We start from the raw sequence: 22,138 nt of genomic DNA, 5'->3' as shown, positions 1-22,138 counted from the left end.
GTGGATTTCAGTCTGGATTTCACGCTGTCAACAGCAAGGAAACTAGTCTGTTCCATGCAACTAACAGCCTTCTCCTTTCTGCTGCTGCTGGCTCATCCTCTCTTCCCATTCAGCCTTTAGACACTTTCCCAGTTCTTGTTAGTGGATCCAGCAATGTTGTGAACTTCAGTTCCCGTCAGACATGGTTTTATTTCCACTTGTTATCCTTATTTCTGTTTCTGTCTGTGCAGTGTCATAGTATTCAGTTCATAACCCTCTGTTATGTTCTAAGTCCGTTCTTCTCAGGTTTACTCAGCTGTAAACTAAATATAATTTATGAAATGAAATTGTGCTGTCTCTAATGTACACAGTTTGGCCGAGATTCCCATTCATGCTCAAGTTTGAATTGATGTGGTGGGGTGGGAGAGCGGGGTGGGGGGTTTGCTACTGAGGCCACATGCTGTAGCTTTTTGTCACTGCTGTAGTTGGTGTGTCTGGTTTCCCTACCACTCTTGCTGGGAAGAGTCCTGCGCACAGCAGTATTGTATCCAAAGAATGCATTCCCTCCTCAGTTTGAAGAGCACATTGACAGTTTCCTTAAACATTTGTCTTCAGGTGCAGCCGTCGCTCTGAGTGTTCTGGGTCCATAGTGAGTGAGCAGTGGCTCTGGAGCTTTAATTCTACACAACAGTGTTTGTCCATCCAGTCATTAAACCCAGCTAATATCAGCATAGAAGAAAAGAGAAACGTGAGCAGTGATTTTGTACTTGGAAAACATACCCCTACGATAAGAATGGTGGTTTTCTTCATGTTTGTTGATGGCTGGCAACCATCTGTTCTGGTGTAAACAGGAAAATTGCCTATTGACTTCAATGGCAAATAAATCAGTAAGCTTTGGAGTTTATCCACTGTGTGCTTTACCCAAAGGCACTTACATGTAAATGATAGCCCTAGCGGGGATGAATTCTATCATGATTTTGTCAAGTTAGATGTCTATGCATATCTGAGAGAGTTGTTCTGTCTATGAATGTATTTGTCTGTCTGCCTGAGAACTCCTCCTAAATGGTAGGAGCTAGGACCACCAAATTTGGTATGCCATTTTCTCTTATTAGAACTTAAAGCAGGATAAGGGGATGTGCCTGGAATGTGATTGTTTCTGTTAACATGGAAAGGGAGGGCTGTGTTCTATAATGACCACATGGGAGCAGCAGGGAATATGAAATGGAAAGCAGGGACAGTTATACTGTATGATGGCTACAGGGGGTAGCAAGGGGATAGAGATAGGGACTGGACAACTATCACCCCATTGGGGCAGCAGGGGGAACATGTGGGGAAAGGGACAATTATATACTACATATTTGAGAGAATTTGTCTGTCTGTCCCCCTGCAGGGAAACATGTGCCCCTCCCCAACCTGTGCCAGCTGCAGCAGCTATGGACAGATGCTTCTAATCTAGGCCCAAGCTACTGCAGTAGAGGGTAGTTCTCTCTCCTTGGGTAGCCTTCATACTGAGCTCCTCATCACCAGCTCCACCCCAGCAATGATTTAAATGAAGAAAACCAAAAATCAAGGACCCAAGCAACATTGGGTTAATCTTCTATTATTATTGTAAGAGTGAAAAATGGTGTGTGTGTGGTGGCATGTCTTACTTGCCTTGTACTGTTACTACAAAGTCAGTCTATGGCTTGGCAAGTGTTAGCATGCTTATAGATTTCTAACACTTTATGATGCTGATTATTGAAATTGTAGTAAAATAAAGTTCAGATAATCATCTCAGTGTCTGATCTCTGCCAAAAGAACCAATGGGACACTGAGGTGTCTTGTGGATGAGAATTCTGTCAGTGTGCAAAGAGCTGGGAACCCAGATTCCATCCAGACCAGGTTTTCTCTAATATCGTTGCATTGTGACATCCTTCTGACAACAAAAGTGACTACACAACTCCAGGAAAGAGAATGGAAACCTAAGCTAACTGGTGCCCCACCAGCCTGGGAAAGGGGAATAAACCCCAGGTCCCACTGCTTCAGGTGGTTGGGAGCCGGGGCAAGGCTGAAGTCAAAGGTGCAGGAGGCCATAACCTGAGCCCCATCACCTAGGGAAGCAGCCTTCAGGCTTCGGCCCTGGTTGTTGTGTCTTGGGCTTTGGCCACAGGCAGCGAGGCCGAGGCTTCAGTTTCAGCCCTAGGTCCCTGCAAGTCTAATAGCAGACCATTAAAATGGAGTTGCAATCCTCTTTGGGGTCTTGACCCACAGTTTGAGAACAAGTGATTTAAAGAACTGGTCACAGCATTGGGTGCTTGCTTACAGGAGGAACACTAAAGAATGGGAAAAGGCATTGAAAATGGAAACATGGATAATGAGATTAGATACAATAGCAAGAGGCATCTTCGAAAGATGGTGGATGGAAGAATCAACAACATATTTATGGCTCTAAAAATGAGAGATTAGGAAAACAAAACGTATGTTAACTAGAAAAGTGTGAATTATGAAAAGACAAATTATAGATTTATATTAATATTTGACAGATTTTCCTGACTATCTTGGATTTACCATCCTTGCATGAGGAAGAATCCTATTCGTGTTACTTTGAAGACTACGAGAGTCCAGCAGTGCTAACAGAATCAGGCATTGTATGTACCTCCCCAGATCCCAGCCAAGCACCAGTTTTGAAAACAGGAACAGGTCAGTTAAACATTCTCTGTAAGTGAAGTATAAAGTGCCTGGTAGACAAAATCCTCGGGAGAAGGAATGCCTGAGTCTGTCAGAATGTCTATGGTGTGGAGGAAGAGGAGAGAACGCCAATAGTTAAGTGAAAGTGTAGGTTGAGTTGGTATCCTGTAAGTGTAAGGGAGTTTTAAAACTGTGTCACATGGTTCTCAAATTGTACACATATGGGATTCTTTCTGGGAAGCAGTCTAAGCATCAGTGTTCACCAAGATCCAGTACCTCCTGACTCTTGAAGTGCCAAGGACCAGTGTGAGTATGTGCACAATGAAGCATTGCTCAAGTAAGGCAGAGGGTAGTGGGTAAGGGTGACCATATTGTTCCTCTTTCTTTCCATTTGCCTTGTGGGTGAGAGTGAATGGGTTGAAAAGGTGGTGAAGAACTTACACATTTTCAGTCACTGTTGGTGGAGTAAAGGTAGGTGTATCATTGGGGTGTGTAGGGGTGAAAGAGGACAGAGTTAAGATTACATGGGCAACATTTACTGTGCATTAAGTTTTGTTCAGTTCAGTTTCTGCAAGTGCACCATGTATAACCAAGTAACTTGAACTCTGTAGTAATATAGGCTTTGTCTAAACTTAATAGTTTAAAGTGCTTCCGTGGCAGTGCTTTATACTGAAAGTGTAGCTGCGCACTCTGTGTAAGTCATCTTGAGGAGGGGAGTGACAAACAACGCTCAGAGCATAGCTCCAAGCACCACAGACTGCTTCACATTGGCACTTTACAGCGCTATAACTTGCTGCATTTGGGGCTGGGGCTGGGGTTGGGGCTGTTTTCACACCCCTGAACCAGAAAGTTATAGTGCTCTAAAGTGCCAGTGTAGACTTAGCAATAATTTATTACACTGAAGTAAGTAGATAAATATTACAGGGAATTGATATTGTTTGACACTTTCACTTTTCAGATATAGATTGGGCAACAAATGCTTTTAATAATGGTAGAGCCAAGTTATTCATGGATAACCTGACAGATTTTGTCACCAAATAGTCAACAAAAGCCAGCAAGAGTTAATGCTATTTTAGATTTGATTGTGGTAAGCGTTAATATTATAGAAGAGCTTGTTGTAAAGATAATCTTGGATTGACTTAGCCTGAGTTGGTTCAATTTAGATTAAATGGAAGGATAATCAAAAGCTGGTCTCCAATTACAGGGCAGACTTTGAGGAAAGAAGGGAACTAATAAGTGAAGACAACAGTGCTGAAGAGGTCAGGGACTTAATTTACAATCTTTGAATTTCTTCAAGTCAAAGATGCAAAAATTAACTGGAACTTGCATCCCCAACAACAGGAATACGTTTGCATGGAAGTGCGCCAGACCTAACTGATGACTAACCACCTCAAAATGTGATTGTAAGAATAAACAGAGATTCCATAAAGGTGTTGAAAAAGGAATCAATCATCAAAGAAAGTGAAAGAGGTCAGAAGGTGTAGGGGAAAAGTGATTTTCAGGTAAAGCCAATTTAGACCTTACAAAGGAAATTAAAACTAATAGTAGAATGTTCTTTAACCATATAAATAAAAAGAGAACAAGAAGAAATCATCACTCTGTAAAATGAATGGAATAGAGATTAAGGATAATGTATCTGGCTGAAAAATAAATATTTACCTTAGTTTTCAATAAAGATAATAATGTAGAATATGGGGGCAAAGACAGGGTGTAGTTAAGGAAGGTAGTGTCAGGCCAGAGTGACCACATCCTCATTAACCCCAAACTTGGGGCATGTCTAAAGCCCAAGTCTTCAAGTTTTATACTACTTGTGAGAAGCCTATGCCCAACAGCAACCCACATGACTGATGCGTCAGGTGCTTCTGGTAGTCACACTATTCCAAGTGCTGTCATGTTTGCAGTGCTTTTAAACCCAGGACCTCTGAGGAGTTCAAATCATGACTAAAGCAGTTACTTGTGGAAGCCACAGTTTGTCCTTTGGCAATGGACCATCAGGCCCCAGGTACAAGTTCAGCGTGGAGTGCCTGGGCATCAGTCAGAGAAACAGGACTGTGAAAAGACTTTGTACCTAGAGATTCTCGGCACTGAAGTCTAGGGTGCTCCATTTAGATGCCAGCCAGCAATGCTGTGATGATCACTAGTGCTGCGCCGGCACTGCCCTTGGCATCGATTCAAGTAGGCATGGCCAAGACACTCATCTGTACCAATGAGTGACTGTACATCATCAAGAGAGCAACAGCCTGCTTGCCTACCACCGGAAATGCAACACCAATCCAGGTCACCGTCAATGGGGATGGCACTGAACTCACGGCACTGGTCACATTTGCACCATAGCTGGCACAGCTTATCGTGGTTTTCAAGGTGCAGATCCTCAGCAACCTCTCCATGGCACGAACTCCCTGTGCAGAATTAGTTCCTCACCCCAGCCATTGCCCTTGGGTTCATCAGTCTCAGAGGCCAACTCTTTGTATTTCAGATATACACAACACCACCACAACAAGCATTGACCGTAATTCATATCCATGAGGATCCAGTGCTTCCACAGGCCTCCTCATGCCAGATGTCCCAGAGGTGGTAAACAGAACAGGTAGTCATTGGGTGATCCCTCTCGTGTCATCCATTTCCAGACTCTGACAAAGAGAGGCTAGGGACACCATTCATACCTGTCCTGGCTAATAGACATTGATAGCCTAACCTCCATGAATTTATCTAGTTCTTTTTTGGACACTCTTAAAGTCCTGGTCTTCACAACATCCTCTGAAAAAGAGTTCCACAGGCCTAGTATGCACTGTGTGAAGAAGAGCTTCCTTTTGTTAGTTTTAAAGCTGCTACTCATTCATTTCATTTGGTGACCCCATAGTTCTTACATTATGGGAACAAGTAAATAGCTTGTCCTTATTCACTTTTTCCATACCTGTCATGAGTTTACAGATCTCTTTCATATCCCCCCTTAGTCTCCTCTTTTTCTGAGCTGAAAAGTGTCGTTCTTTTTAATCTTTATTCATATGGCAGCTGTTCCAGACCCCTAATCGTTTTTTTGCCCTTTTCTGAACCTTTTCTAATGCCAGTATGTCTTTTTTGAGATGAGGGGACCACATCTAAGAACATAAGAATGGCGAAAGGTCCATCTAGCCCAGTATCCTGTCTGCCAACAGTGGCCAGTACCAGGTGCCCCAGAGGAAGTGAACCAAACAGGTTAAGATCTCTTTCATGCCATCCAGCTCCAGCTCCTGCCAGAGGCTAAGGACACCACTCCTTACCCATCCTGGCTAATAGCCATTAATGAACCTAATCTCCATGAATTTATCTAGCTCTTTTTAAGCCCTGTTATACTGTACGCAGTATTCAAGATATGGGTGTACCATGGAGTTATATAGAGGCCATAAGATATCCTCTGTATTACTCTCTATCCCTTTTTAATGATTCCTAACATTCTGTTTGCTTTTTTTGACTGCTGCTGCACATTGAGTGGATATTTTTGGAGCACTATCCACAATGATTCCAAGATCTCTTGGATTTAGTCCCCCACATTTTATATGTATATTTAGGATTGTTTTCCTATGTGCATTACTTTGCATTTAGCAACATAAAAATTTATTTTCCATTTTGTTGCCCAGTCACTTAGTTTTGTGAGATCCTTTTGAAGCTCTTCCACAGTCTGCTTAGGACTTAACTATCTTGAGCAGTGTAGAATCATCAGCAAATTTTGCCACCTCATTGTTTGTCCCTTTCTCCAGATCATTTATGAATATGTTGCATATGATAGGTCCCACTATGGATGCTTGCGTGACACCACCAGTTAATCCCTGTTGATTCTGAAAACCTGTCGTTTATACCTACTGTTTGTTTCATTTCTTTTTAGCCGCGTCTACACGTGCCGGCTACTTCGAAGTAGCCGTGCCAACTTCGAAATAGCGCCCGCCACGGCTACACGTGGCGGGCGCTATTTCGAAGTTGACATCGACGTAAGGCAGCGAGACGTCAAAGTCGCTATCCCCATCAGGAGATGGGAATAGCGCCCTACTTCGACGTTCAACGTAGAAGTAGGGAACATGTAGCCGTTGCGCGTCCCGCAACATTGAAATAACGGGGTCCGCCATGGCGGCCATCAGCTGAGGGGTTGAGAGATGCTCTCTCCAGCGCCTGAGCTCGATGGTCACCGCGTGCAGCGGCCCCTTAAAGGTCCCCAACCCCTGCCTTCCTTTGCAGGAAGCTGAGAGAGCGTGCAGGCGGCAGCCCAGCCACGCGGCCAACCTGCACGCCCCTCTGCAGCCACACCCCCCCCACCGCTGCAATGGCCGCCCGCCAGCCCCCCAAGCGCCCACAGGGCACCCCCCCCAAGGGGAGCCAGGGCTCCCAGCCCGGCAGCCAGGCTGGGAAGCAGCAGCGGGGCCCCTCCTGGACGGAGGCCGAGCTTCGGGACCTGCTGGGGCTCTGGAGTGAGGAGGAGGTGCTCCAGGTAATGGGGAGCAAGAGGCGGAACGTGGATGCGTTCGCTCGGCTAGCCGAGGGCCTGGCCGCCCAGGGACACCCTGCCCGCACTCCTGATCACGTCAGGAGTAAGGTGAAGGAGCTGCGGCAGGGTTACGCCCAGGCCCGGGATGCGGCCGGCCGATCTGGGGCCGCCCCCGTCACTTGCCCCTTTTACAGGGAGCTCAGGGACATCCTGGGCCCCTGGCACACCTCCTCCCCTCCGGCCACTCTTGATACCTCGGCTGACGAGCCCCAGCAGGCCCTGGAGGCAGAGTCCACCCCGGAGGTAAGCCCCGCACCCCAGGGGCCCCCCCAGGAGCCCACCCCTGGGATGCCAGAGGAGGAGGAGGGGGAGTCCTCCTCCAGCGACGGGGGGGCTCCAAATAATCCTGCCGTCCTGGAGCTCCAGCAGGGCGTCTGCCCACTGGGTGTCCCCCGACCGTGGGAGTGGACCATCAGGTATGTACCCCCCAGGTGCACATCCCCGGGGTTGAGGGGCGGAGGTAACAGACATGACCAGGGCCCTCCACATGCCCAGATGACCATGGCCCCAAGGACAGCAGTGGCATGTCTCTCACAGGAGTCCATCAGCCCCTGCCCCCCCAGCACGACAGTGCCATGCCCCATCCCTGGGGATGGGGGGAGCGGAACCTAGGGTCCCCAGGGGGGAGGGGGTGGTACACCCATCAGCAGCAGCATCTCCCGGGGACGGGGATGGGGAACCAGCAACAGAGGGGTGGGGGGACAAGGGCCACAGCTCGGGGCCCATGCTAACGGCTGTCTCCACTCTTCTTCCCCCCGTGTTCCACAGCTGCACCATCAGAAGGACCGGAGAGCGCCAGCGAGGTGTCAGTGGTCCCGGAGAGCCCACCGGGGCCACCAGTCCAGGCCAGCCCCTCAGCAGAGCATGTACCGGCCCCAGGGCGGGGACGACGGCGAAGCCAGCACTCCAGGATGGCGACGGACCGCCAGCTGCTGGCGATCCTCCGTCGGCAGCTGGAGGTCTCCGAGCAGCGCCTGCAGGTGGAGGAGCGGAGCCTCGACCTACCGGAGCAGGCTCTGGCCTGGCGCCAGGAGGCATGGGGGCCTTTATGCGCATGTTCGAGCATGTCGCGGACTATCTGGCCCCCCATGCCGCGCCAGCCGCCGCTCTGCCCGCCCTGCCTGCTCCACCCACTGCTCCACCCGCCGTCGCACTGCCATCTGCCACCGAGGGCCCTTCCGCCGAGGGGGACCTGGGGCCAGCTGACGCCCGCCAGCCATATCTCCCGGTCCGCCCGGCCCCAGCCAGGGCTGAGGCTGAGGCGCGGGTCATGGCCGCCCACCCCCAGCGCTGGACATTAGGCAGTGTGGGGCCCAGGATGTGCCCCCCCACCCCCTTGTGTATATCCCCTTCAGTTCTCTTCTGTAAATAGTTTGTATTAGACCCCTGTTATGTTGTTATGATACCTGCCCCCCCATGTGAATAGTTCTCCCCTTCCTTGTCTTCCCCTTTTTTCCTGTCATCTTGTCTTATTTATAATACATATATATATATATATCTCATATTTATTTTGCCTGTAAATACTTATGATAATAATAAGAGTTCAACATATATTCTGGTTTGACGAACAACATGTCTGTTTTTATTTACAAGAAAAGTGAGGGGGGGTGCTCTTGGGTGCTCTGTGGTGTGGGCATAGGGGCAGGGAGTGTTGTGGAGGGTGGGGGGCCTGCCAGTGTTCACCCCGCGGCTTTGTCGAACTGGGCCCGCAGGGCCTCCCGGGCCCAGGTCCCTTCAGGGTCCACCTGGCGACTGGGGGCAGCGGGTGGCTGCACATCGGCCCTGCCAGCCTCCACTGCCCAGCCCTGAAAGAATGCCTCCCCCTTCCTCTCGACGAGGTTGTGGAGGGCGCTGCACACGCCCACAATCTGGGGGATGTTGGTGGGGCCCGCATCAAGGCGGGTTAGGAGACACCTCCAGCACCCTTTGAGGCGGCCAAATGTGCGCTCCACCACCTGGCGCGCGTGGTTCAGGCGCATGTTGAAGTGCTCCTGGCTGGCTGACAGGTGGTCTGTGTAAGGGTGCATGAGCCAGGGCCGGAGGGGGTATGCCGCATCTGCGATGACACAGAGGGGCATGGTGGTGTCCCCCACAGGGCTCTCCCGCTGGGGGATGTAGGTCCCCGCCTCCAGCCGGTGGCACAGGCCCGAATTCCGGAATACCCAGGCGTCATGGGTGCTGCCAGGCCAGCCAACATATATGTCCAGGAAGCGGCCCCGGCTGTCCACCAAGGCCTGGAGGACCACTGAGTGGTAGCCCTTCCTGTTTAAGTAGCGTCCTCCACTGTGCTGCGGAGCATGGATGGGGATGTGGGTCCCATCCAGAGCCCCGAAGCAATTGGGGAAGCCCAGGGTAGCAAACCCCGCGATGGCAGCATCCGGGTCCCCAAGCCGCACGAGCCTGTGGAGGAGCAGGGCGTTGATGGCGCAAACGACCTGCAGGGGAAGCACATGGGAGAGCACCAAAGAGGGGTGTGCAGGGTGTGTGTGGCCCTCCCCTGCCAGGGCTGCCTCCCCCTTCCCCCGTGGGTCCTCTTACCTCCATGAGGACAGCCCCGATGGTCGCCTTGCTGACGCCAAACTGCTGGCCCACGGATCGGTAGGTGTCTGGAGTGGCCAGCTTCCAGACAGCGATGCCAACCTGTTTCTCCAGGCTGTGGGCACACTGCATGGCGGTGTCCTGGTGCCTCAGTGCGGGGGTGAGCCGCAGGCATAGCTCCAGAAATGTCTGCCGGTTCATCCGAAAGTTCTGGAGCCAGCGGTCGTCGTCCCACTCTCCGAGCACCAGCCGCTCCCACCAGTCGGTGCTCGTGGGGTAGCTCCACAGCCGGCGGCATGTGCGGCCGGGCGGTGGGGGGGCGGGGGCTGCAGGGTTTGGGTTTGCTTCCTCCTCCCCTGCGGGCAGCTCCTCCTCTGTGGCTAGGATGTGATCAGCTGCCTCCTGAATGGCATCGAGCAGGGCGAGCACTGCTCCTACAGGGGCGGCTGGGTGGACCTCTGGCGGTGGCTGCTGCTGCTGCTGCTGGGGGTCCATGACTGTGTCGCCCGAGGTGTGCGTGCCTATGGCTCTGCAGACAGCATGCTGTGCAGGCTGCGTGTGTCTGGGAGGGGCCCTTTAAGGGAGCGGCTAGCTGTTGCCCCGGAAGTGCTAGTCCGCCCTGTGACCCTGTCTGCAGCTGTTCCTGGCACCCTTATTTTGATGTGTGCTACTTTGGCGTGTAGACGTTCCCCTGCAGCGCCTACTTCGATGTGGTGCTGCCCAACTTCGACGTTGAACGTCGACGGCAGCAGCCCTGGAGGACGTGTAGACGTTATTCATCAAAGTAAGCTATTTCGATGTAGCGTTCACGTGTAGACGTAGCCTTTGACTGTTAACAGTTCATGAGAGAATCTTGCCTCTTTCCCCATGACCGCTTACTTTACTTAAGTGCCTTTAGTGAGGGACCTTGTCAAATGCTTCTGGAAATCTAACTGTTCTATATCTGCTCTGTCTCCCTCATCCATATGCTTATTGACTCCCTCAAAGAACATAAGTAGATTAGTGAGGAATGATTTCCTTTTACAGAAACCATGTTAACTTTTCCCCCAACAAATTATGATTATCCACATGCCTTACAATTCTGTTCTTCACTATAGTTTCAACTAGTTTGCCTGGTACTGATGTTAGATTTACCAGTGTGTAGCTGCCACCCTGACAGTCAAAAAGTTTTTCCTAATGTCCAACCTAAACCTCCTTTTTGGTGCAATTTAAGCCCATTGCTGCTTGTATTATCCTCATAGGTTAAAGAGAATAATTTTTCTCCCTCCTCCTTTTAACATACTTTTAAGTACTTAAAAAGTTATCGTGCCCCCTCTGTCTTCTCTTTTCCAGACTAAACAAATCCAGTTATCTCAGTCTTCCCCCGCAGGTCATGTTTTCTAGTCTTTAATTATTTTTGTTGCCTTTGTGTGGACCTTCTCCAATTTCTCCACATATTTCCTGAATTGTGGTGCCCAGAACTGGACGCAGTACTCCATTTTAGGCCTAGTCAGTGCAGAGTAGAGTGAAAGAATTACTTCTTGGGTCTTGCTTACAACTTCCCTGTTAATACATCTCAGAATGATATTTGCTTATTTAGCAAGTTTCATAGTTGACTTGTATTTACTTTGTGGTCCTCTATGAGCTCGAGATCTCCTGGAGACTTGCATCTCTCCCTCTCTCTCTTCCATGCAGTCCATATTAGACTATTTACTACACCTCAGGAACCAAGGTTTGACACACGCTTTCATCTGGGTGCACCTTGCAGTTATGTCCACTTTCCAACATCCAATCCAGGGCCAGGCACTCTTCTTTCATGATACGATGGTTACATTCCTGAGAGGCCTGGAGAGGCTGTACCTGCATTTACAGGGTCCCATTTCAAAATGGGACCTTAACCCATTTCTCTTCAGACTCCCTAGCCTGTCCTTTGAGCTCCTGACCTCTTGCTCCTTCTCCCACTCCTCTTGGAAGGTCACTTTCCTAGTGACAGTGGCATCAGCAAGACACCAATCAAGAGTTAAAGGTCTTGACCTCAGAATGCCCCATATGTTTTTTACAAAACCTGGTCCAGCTGCACCCCTACATAGTGTTTTTGCCTAAGGTGGTGTCATCTGTCGACATAAACGAGGACATATTCCCACCTGTGTTCTGTCCCAACCCGCATAATACAGCATAAGAATGGCCATACTGGGTCAGACCAAAGGTCCATCCAGCCCAGTATCCTGTTTGCCGACAGTGGCCAGTGTCAGGTGCCCCAGAGGAGGTGAACCGAAGACAATGATCAAGCGATTTGTCTCCTGCCATCTGTCTCCAGCCTTTGACTAAAGGCTAGGGGCACCATACTTTACCCTTGGCTAATAACCATTTATGGACCTAACCTCCAAAAATTTATCAAGCTCTCTTTTAAACTCTGCCAGAGTCCTGGCCTTCACAGCCTCCTCTGGCAAGGAGTTCCACAGGTTGACTGTGCGCTGTGTGAAGAAAAATTTTCTTTTATTAGTTTTGAACCTGCTACCCATTAATTTCATTTGGTGTCCTCTAGTTCTTGTATTATGGGAACAAGGAAATAACTTTTCAATATTCACTTTCTCCACACCATTCATGATTTTATATACCTCTATCATATCGCCCCTCAATCTCCTCTTTTCTAGACTGAAAATTCAGGAGCACTTCGGAATTCATCTTGCAGCCCTTCCTCAAGTCACACAGCTTTTTCGCCATGGCTGACCGAATGAGAGGCTTTCCAGAGTCATCAGAGAAAATCTCCAGATGGATCACCTCTTGCATACAGACCTGTTATGAGTTGGTAGAGGTTCTGCTGACATCAGTCGTCAAGGCCAACCTATGCTAGATTTGTCAGAGCTGTGCTACAATCTGTATGGCCATGAATTCCTGCCTGCCTCCGTGGGTACTTTCTGGAGTCACCTAATGTGGAATGGATGTAAGCTAAGCACTCAAAGAAGAAAAGATAGTGCCTGTTCCAAAGCTGGAGTTCTTTGAGATGTGTTGCTTATATCCATTCCACAACTCACCTCCTTCCCCACTTTCGGAATTTCTGGCAAGAAGGAACTGAGAATGAACATAAGAATGGCCCTACTGGATCAGACTGAAGGACCATGTAGCCCAGTAGCCCTCTGACAGTGGCTAGTGCTAGGATGGGGAGAGTACACAGTTCCCCTTATACCACATCAAGGGGGCACGATTCCAGGGGTCACCAGATCCTCTCCCCATGAGTACTCCTGAGGGAAAAACTTGGGATAACAGAGCATGTGTTGGGCACACACACCTAATGTGGAATGGACACAAACAATACATCTTTGGCTTGTCTACACTACCACCTTCTTTCAAAGGAAGGATGGTAACTGGGGTGTTGGGAGTTAACTAATGAAGTGCTGCAGTGCATAGGCAGCATTTCATTAAGCAAATTCCCCACCCCCAACCCCCGTGGCAGCTTCGAAGTACTGGCACGCGTCTAGCTGCGTCTCACCCACTGGTACTTCAGAGTGCTGGGGCAACTTCGAAGTCTCTTTACTTTTGAGGAGTAAAGGGACTTCAAAGTTGCCCCAGCACTTTGAAGTACTGATGGGTGCGCCGCGGCTAGACGCGTGCCAGTACTTTGAGTTTAAAACTTCAACGTTGCTGTGGGGGGGAATTTCCTTAATGAAGTGCTGCCTATGCACCGCAGCACTTCATTAGTAAACTCCCAACACACTAATTACCATCCTTCCTTCGAAGGAAGGTGGTAGTGTAGACAAGCCCCTTGAAGAACACCAGTTACAGAACTGGTAACTGTCTTTTAAGATGATAAGATCGGGTTAGTACAGAAATGTTAAGGTGGGTAAGTATCTGGCTAAAGATGAGATGAAAACAGGTTTTTCTGATGGGTTAGGATTACAAGTGCAGTTCCTCAGGGATTACTTTTATAATCATAGGTTTGGAAAAGACCTCATAAAGTGCAATCCCCTGCTGAAGGCAGGATCAATCCCAACTAAATCATCCTAGCCAAAGTTTGTCAAGATAGGGCTTAAAGACTTCTAGGAAAAGAGATGTTCCATCTCCCTAGGTAATCCACTTCAGGGCTTCACTGCTCTTTTAGTGAAAAAGTTTTTCCTAATATCCAACCTCAGCCTCCTCCATTGCAATTTGGGACCATTGCTCCTCATTCTGTCATCTTTGACAACTGAGAACAGCTTCTCTCCAGCTCTTTGCAACCCACCTTCATGTAGTTGAAGGCTGCTATCAAATGTCCCCTCTTTCTTCTGTAGACTAAATAAGCCCAAAATCCCTCAGCCTCTCCACATGTCATGTGCTCCAGCCCCCTAATGTTTTTGTCACTCTCCACTGGACTCTCTCCAGTGCATCCACATCATTTCTGTAATGGGGGCCCAGAATTGGATACAAAACTCCAGATGTGGCCTCATCAGTGCTGAATAAAGGGAGATAATTACTTCCCTAAATCTGCTTGTTTTGACAGGATAATCCACAGGGCTTCTCTGTTGATGGTGTCAAATGCCTTGGTCAGGTCTATAAAGACAGTGTACAGATCCAAGTTCTGCTCTACTCACTTTTCCTGGACCTGATGAACAGCAAAGATCATGTCAATGGTGCTGCGGCCTGGGCGAAAACCACACTGTGCCTCTGGTAGGTTCTCCTCTGAGATGCTGGTGATGAGATGGTTGAGGATGACTCAAGCCAAGATCTTCCCAGCAGTACAGAGAAGGGAGATTCCCCGGTAATTTCCACAGTCAGCTTTGTTGCCCTTGTTATTGAAGAGCGAGATGATTGTGGCATCCTTAAAGTCTCTGGGCATTTCTTCTTCCCAGAAGCTGATCAAGATGTTGTGAAAGGCTTCAAGTGACATTGGTCCTACCACTTTGAAAATTTCAGCAGGGATACCGTCCATCCTAGGGGCTTTGCCAGAGCTGGTCTGGCTGATTGCCTTTGTGACCTCATCCATTGTAGAGAGCAAGTCAAGACTGTCTATTGTGGATTTCTGAGGGATCTGGTCTAGGGCCACAGGGTCGACAATGTAGGGTCTGTTGAGAAGGTTGCTGAAGTGTTCTCCATCTATTGTGAAGCAAGGGTGTGTGCTGACCCCAGTGGTGTTCAACTTTTTTCATGTGCGTCCTCAGCCACGCAGTTAGGGACCTGGACCATGGAGACTACATAAAATACAGACTTGGTGGGTCACTTTTTGACCTTTGTCGTCTGAATGCTAAAACCAAGACACTTGAGAGGCTCATCCTTGAAGCCCTTTTTGCTGACAACTGTGCACTTATGGCACACAAGGAATCTGATCTCCAGCTCATCGTCAACAAGTTTGCTGATGCCACTCACCTCTTTGGTTTGACCATCAGTCTAGGAAAGACCGAAATACTGTTTCAATCTGCTCCAGGATCTGCTGTTCTCCCTGCTTCAATCTTTATTGAAGGAACAGAGTTAAAAACCGTAGAGGAGTTCAAGTACCTTGGCAGTGTGATAGCCAGCGATGGCTCCCTTGACAAAGAAATCAATGCCAGAATCTGCCAGGCCAGCCAGGCACTAGGACGCCTGAGAGCACGAGTGTTGAATCAGCACAATATCTGCCAGTCTACTAAACTGAAAGCATACAAGGCTGTAGTCCTGACCAGTCTCCTGTATGGCTGCGAAACCTGGACCTTGTACAGAAAACATATAAAACTGCTGGAGCACTGCCATATATGCAGCCTGAGGTCAATACTGCACATTTGATGGCAGGACAGAGTTACGAACCTAGAAGTCCTGGACAGAGCAGGAACCACGAGCATCAAAGCCATGATTCTGAAAGCCCAGCTTCGCTGGACAGGGCACATCATACGAATGGAGGAGTCAAGAATCCCTAAGCAATCCTCTACTGTGAACTCTCCCAGGGCAAAAGGAATCAAGGTAGGCCTCGCAAGAGATGTAAAGACTGCATGAAGGCCAACATTGCTCATGCTGGTTTAAAACCAGATCAGCTAGAGCAGCATGCAAAAGACCGAAGAGGCTGGCGTGCTCTCATACGACACATGTGTGACAACTTTGAAGAGCAGCAACGCTTACGCCTTGTTGATGCTTGTGAGAGGAAGAAAGCAACAGCAGCCGCCACACCAACAGAGCCAGGACAATTCCCTTGCCCCCCACTGTGAACACCCATGCCGTTCAAAGCTTGGACTCCTCAGCCACGTGCGAGTCCACAACCAATGAGCCTGTGCAAGCTCAAGACGTCACTGTCGGACACGGCAGACTACCTATAAATCTGCTAGCAGTGCTCCTACAAATTCACCTGAGGATGCTGTTAGCTTTCTTGGCTACAAGGGCACCGCTGTTGATTTGTATCCAGCTTATCATTCACTATAATTCCCAGGTCCTTTTCTGCCAAGTTACTACTTAGCCAGTCAGTCCCCAGCCTATAGCAGTGCATAGGATTCTTCTGTCTTAAGTGCAGGACTCTGCAATTGTCCTTGTTGAACCTCTTCAGATTTCTTTTAGCCCAATCCTGCAGTTTGTCTAGATCTCTCTTGAACCTAACCCTACCCTCCAGCTCAGTGGTTAGAGCACTGGTCTTGTAAACCCAGAGCTGTGAGTTCAGCCCTAGAAGGGGCTTTTCAAGTGTCTGGAGCAGGTTAGATTTTAAAGAAAAAATCCATGAGGGAAGGTGGTAGGTCCAGCTGTGAGTGCAGGGGACTGGACTCGATGACCTCTTGAGGTCCTTCCAGCTCTATGTTTCACGTTTTAATCTTTCCCTCTGTTCTTATTTTGAGGAGAATCTTATTCAATGTTTTGTCCTTAGCATAAGAAGTAGAATTGTACTCATGAAACTTGCAGAAGATACAAAATTGAAGGCATCATCAGTACAGAGCTGTATCAGAATATTATGCAGAAAGGATTAGTTGGCCTTGAAGATTGGAGTAATAGGAATTCAGAATTTCTCTTATAAACTTGGAGCACATCTGTTGGAAATAATAGAGGAGGGGAAAATGTTGTGTTAGTCAATCACAGAAAGACTATTAGCCACCAATGTGATGCAGCAAGGAAAAAGGCAAATAAGATCCTAGGATGTATCAGGTGAGGCATTTTCAGTAGCCACAGGAAAGCATTAGTGCCATTGTACAAGGTATTGTGTAAGACCTCATCTGGAATCCTGTGTATAGGTCTGGTCACCCATGGTCAAAAATATTGATTCCAGTAGGAACAGGTGCAAGAAAGACTACTAGAATGATCAAGGAAGTGGAGGGCCTATACTAAAAGAAGAGACTAAAAGAGCTTGGCTTGTTTAGCCCAGCAAAATTAAGGCTGAGAAGGGTTATAGTTGCTGTCTTTAAATATATCAAGGAGAAAACACCTGTGAGGGAGAAGTAGCTGGTTAAGCAAAAGGACAGTGTTGGCTCAAGAGCAAATGGGTATAAGGTGATCATGAACAAAACCTAAGCTGGAAATTAGAAGGGTTGTAACCAATGCCCCCCTAAGAGAGGTAATAGGGGCAAATTAATGGGATTTTATGATGATTGTCTTCAGTAGTGGAAAACTTAACATGGTGACCCAGAAGACCTCATCCATTTCTGTGTTCCAGTTCAGTAGGAGAGAAATACTTACAAAGAAGCAAAGGCTGGAAGAGACCTAGGGCCCCCAAGGATGATTTTTAAACAACACATTAAACATGAGTCTGCTATGCAATATGGCGGCAAAAAAAAATGACCCAGTCTTTTGATTATGAATAGAGAGCTATCATGTTTTGAGCAAGAACAATAGAGTTTCCCTTCGTCCAGCACAGTTCAGGCAACACTTTGAATTCAATGTTCAGGTCTGGACACCACTGAAGTCAAAAGAAACTGACAGACATTCCTTTAAGATCACCTACAATGATTAGGGGACTGGAAAAATCTCATTTGAAAAGATTTTATACGTACCACTTGGCTGAGATAAGGAACAGGGAAAAAGCTAAAGGAATGGTAAAATGGTAAAACAGTGGCTTAATTTCTGTAGATTAGCTCTGCACCAACCTACTATATCATCTACCTGTTCTCTGTGGGGTCTTCCTCTCCTATTCAAACTGTCCGAATACCAGTGTCTTAACTTTTCGTTCATCATTCATTCTGCAGATGTGTGCGAATAGCTGTAACATCCGTTGTAGAACCTTCTGAAGTAGCTTCTCTTTCAGCTTATCTTCCTGTTGTGGCAGGGCCAGGCTGAAGGGCTCCTTAGAGGGAACCCAAACAAGCAGAAGGACCTGCAGGGCAATCACAGGCAGCTGGGTGGGAGATGGCTCAGCCTAATTAAAGCCAGCTGGCCCCAATGACTGGGCCAATAAGAGGCCTTTAAAACCCTTCATAGTGGGAAGAGCAGGGGGAGAGAGAGTGAGGTGAGGAGACAGATGCAAGGAGATAGAAGCAGAGAGAGAGAAAACAGGTTTGAGAGAAGCAGAGGAGAGCAGCAGGAGCACTGGAGATCACAGAGGGAGAGCAGGAGCTTCTACAGATCAAGAGTGAGGACCCATGACTGCTACAGCTTGGAGAAGGTACCAGGGGGAATCATCTGGGGAAGTGGCCCATGCAGGAGAGTTGTGCCGAGGGCTAAGGGAGTCAGCTCCCTCCCACTGGCAGCTGCACAAGGTCCCTGGGCCAGAACCTGGCACAAGTGGGCATGGACCAGGTTCCCCCTAAACTACCGCTCACCCCAGCGAGGGCAACAGGGCCCTTAAGGGGTCCTAATGGACTGACCAGAGAACAGAAGCCCAGAAATAGGACTGACTTTGTCACACTAGGTATTCTTGGTTGGTGACCTTCTGCATCCATCCTATTCTCAGGATCTTCTATAACTACTCCTCTTGAATACCAATATATTTCTTTTTGAATCTTTTGTGATCACCCATGTCTCACATCCATACAACATGCTGCTGAATACATATATTTTCAAGATGGTCAGCTTCGCTCCTAAGCTAATTGCTTTGCTGTTCCAGATCTTATCCATCTCCTTCAAATTCGCTCTTGCTTTTGCTAGTGTAGTCGCTATTTTCTTCTTACAGTCATGGACACCTCATCATTCTCAATTATGATCATCATCAGCTTAATCTCACACTTCCTACTCATATTCCTAATCATTTTATACACCTCCCTGGTCTTACACTCACCGTAACACCTCTCTGTATCTTCATATTACTCCTCTAACCATTTCACCTAATCTATTCTGGCTGCTTTCCTTATCTTGTTGCATTTCACTCAATATTGATGTTCTACCCTCTCAGAAATGTCCCTTCTGATCTTCAACGGTCTCTTCTCTTGGACCAGGTTTAGTGTCTCCTGCATAATCCAATTCTTATTGATCTTCTTTTCTTCCAGAACCATTGCCGTGGCTATCCCTTTGACTTTCTTATCTAGGTCTTTCTCTGTGCCCACATTCCTGATCTTCTCTTCGAGTGCTGCTCTGTACCCATTCCCTATTTCTTCCTCAGCTAGCCTCACCATGTATCTTCTTTTCTTATACTGTTTTATATTTTCTCTTGAGTTTCATCTTGAGGTTCGCAATCACTAGACTCTAGTCCGAGTCTATATCCGCTCCTTGGACAGTTCAACACTTGTACTAATGTTACCCATCTTCTTATCAAGATCATATCTGTCATGCTCTTAGACTTCCTGTCATTCAATCGCCATATCCACTTCCTACAATCCTTTTGTTGAAATCTCATGTTGCAGATCACCATCTCATGCTCTGTAACAAACTCTAGCAGTTTCTTGCCTCGTTCGTTTCTTTCTCCATACCCAAATCTCCCCATGACTCTCTCCCAATCTTCATTATTTGTTCTGACCTTCGCATTCCAATCTCCTCCAATAATCACAGAATTCTAGGGCTGCAAGGGACCTCAGGAGGTCATCTAGTCCAGTCCCCTGCTTCAAGCAGGATCAACCTCCACTAAGTCATCCCAGCCAGGACCTTGTCAAGCTGGGACTTAAAAACCTTGAGGGACGGAGAATCCACCACCTCTCTAGGCAACGCATTCCAATGCTTCACCACCCTTCCGGTGAAGGAGTTTTTCCTAATATCTAACCTACATCTCTCCCTCTTCAACTTCAGACCATTACTCCTTGTTCTGTCATCTGACGCCACTGAGAACAGTTTCTCACCCTCCTCTTTAGAGTTCCCCTTCTGTAAGTTGAAGGCTGCTATTAAATCAGCCCTAAGTCTTCTCTTCTGTAAACTAAACAAGTCCAAATCCCTCAGCCTATCGTCATAGGTCTTGTGCTCCAGACCCTTAATCATTTTTGTTGCCCTTTGCTGAACCTGCTCCAGCAAATCAACATCCTTTTTATACTGGGGGGCCCAAAACTGGACGCCACATTTGGGATGTGGCCTCACCAGTGCTGAATAGAGGGGAATAACTACTTCTCTAGATCTACTCAAAATGCTCCTCCTAATGCACCCTAGTATGCCGTTAGCCTTCTTGGCTACAAGGCCACACTGTTTACTCATACCCAGCCTTTCATCCACCATAAGCCCTAGGTCCCTTTCCATTGTACTGCTGCTGAGCCAGTTGGTTCCAAGCCTATAACAATGCTTGGGATTCTTCCATCCCACGTGCAGGATTCTACACTTCTCCTTGTTGAAACGCATCAGATTTCTTTTGGCCCAGTCCTCCAATTTATCCAGGTCCCTCTGGATTCTCTCTCTACCCTCCAATGAATTTACCTCTCCCTCTAGTTTTGTGTCATCCACAAACTTGCTGAGGGTGCAATCCAGTCCCTCATCCAGGTCATTAATAAAGATGTTGAATAACAATGGCCCCAGAACCGAGCCTTGCGGCACTCCTCTTGAAACTGACCGCCATCCAGATATTTAGCCATTGACCACTACCTGTTGGGCCCGACCATCAAGCCAGCTTTCTATACATTTCATAGTCCAAGGATCCAATCCATATTTCCTTTACTTATGGACAAGAATGTTGTGGGAGACTGTATCAAAAGCTCTGCTGAAGTCAAGGTATATCACATCCACTGACTTCCCCATGACCACAGAGCTTGTTACCTCGTCATAGAAGCTAATCAGATTGGTCAGGCAGGACTTGCCCCTGGTGAATCCATGTTGGCTAGTTTTGATCATTTTCCCCTCTTCTAAGTGCTCCAAAATGGATTCCTCGAGGATTCCCTCCATTGTTTTCCCAGGGATTGAGGTAAGGCTGACCGGTCTATAGTTCCCTGGATTGCCCTTCTTTCTTTTTTTAAAGATAGACGCTACATTTGCCTTTTTCCAGTCATCCGGTGTCTCCCCCAGTCTCCAAGAGTCTTCAAGGATAATGGCCAAAGGTTCAGCAATGACCTCTGCCAATTTCCTCAGTACCCTCAGGTACATTAAATCCAGACCCATGGATTTGTGTACATCTCATTTTTCTAGATAGCTCAACTTGTTCCTTCCCCACAGATGGCTATCCTCCACCTTCCCTTACTGCTTTGTCTAGGACCATCGTGTGGAACTTGACTTTGTCTGTGAAAACTGAGGCAAAAAAAGCATTGAGTACTTCAGCTTTTCCTACATAATCTGTCACTAGGTTATCTCTCTCATCCAGTAGCGGCCTCACACCTTCTCTGATAACCCGTTTATTGTTCACATGCCTGTAGAAACCCTTCTTGTTACTCTTCACATCCCTTGCCAGCTGCAGTTCCAATTGTGCTTTTGCTTTCCTGATTACTGCCTGGCATTTTCCAGCTGTAAGTTTATACTGCTCCTCAGTCAACTGTCCACATTTCCATTTCTTGTATACATCCTTTTTGATTTTAAGCTGCCTAAGGATTTTCCTGTTAAGCCAAGCTGGTTTCCTACCATGTTCGCATTTCATACTATGCAGTGGGATGGTTTGTTCCTGTGTCTTCAGTAAGACTGCTTTAAAATACTGCCAGTTCTCTTGAACTCTTTTCCCCTTCATATTCATTTCCCAGGGGATCCTGCTCATCAGTTCTCTCAGGGAGTCGAAGTCTGCTCTTTTGAAATCAACAATCTGTATGTTACTGCTCACCTTTCTTCCTTTGTCCGGATCCTGAAATCTATGAACACGTGGTCGCTGCAGCCTAGGTTTCCACCCACTTTTACTTCTCCTATTAGTTCTTCCCTGCTTGTGAGCAGCAGGTCAAGTTGTGTATGGCCCCTGGTTGGTTCCTTCAGCACTTGTACCAAGAAGTTATCCCCAACCTTCTCCAAAAACTTCCTGGGTTGTCTGTGTGCTGATGTATTGGTCTCTCAACAAATGTCTGGATGATTTATGTCTCCCAAGTCTAACATCTCTCTTTATCTCCTCCAGTGTCTCATCTAACATCTCTCTTCATTATCTTCTCCAGTGTCTTTGTCAAGTCTTGTAAAATAACTTAATCTCTTCCTCTGTACTGTCTGACATTGGTCATACACCTGAGATATTGAACAGTTTCACTTTGAATTGTGCTACCATCATTCTCACACTCATGAGTTTGTATCTGA

General features: G+C 47.7%; 1 protein-coding gene across 5 annotated transcripts in view; it reads left to right on the top strand.

Annotated features, from left to right (window-relative positions):
- PLXNB1 (plexin B1) overlaps positions 1-22,138 on the top strand; it is a 292,916-nt gene that overhangs the window by 148,922 nt on the left and 121,856 nt on the right. For 3 of the 5 annotated variants that reach the window (XM_075005838.1, XM_075005840.1, XM_075005839.1), the window contains 2 exons: positions 595-727; positions 2,502-2,658. In XM_075005838.1, coding sequence (XP_074861939.1) covers positions 595-727; positions 2,502-2,658 — 290 coding nt within the window. Of the gene's footprint in view, positions 1-594; positions 728-2,501; positions 2,659-4,009; positions 4,149-22,138 lie in introns of those variants that run through there. The other 2 variants (XM_075005841.1, XM_075005843.1) reach the window with 2 other exon arrangements.

Source organism: Carettochelys insculpta, chromosome 11 (assembly GCF_033958435.1).
Source record: "Carettochelys insculpta isolate YL-2023 chromosome 11, ASM3395843v1, whole genome shotgun sequence".
NCBI classification, from domain to species: Eukaryota; Metazoa; Chordata; order Testudines; family Carettochelyidae; genus Carettochelys; species Carettochelys insculpta.
The sequence above is the reverse complement of the archived record's forward strand: the minus strand, read 5'-3'. Positions and strand labels throughout refer to the sequence as shown.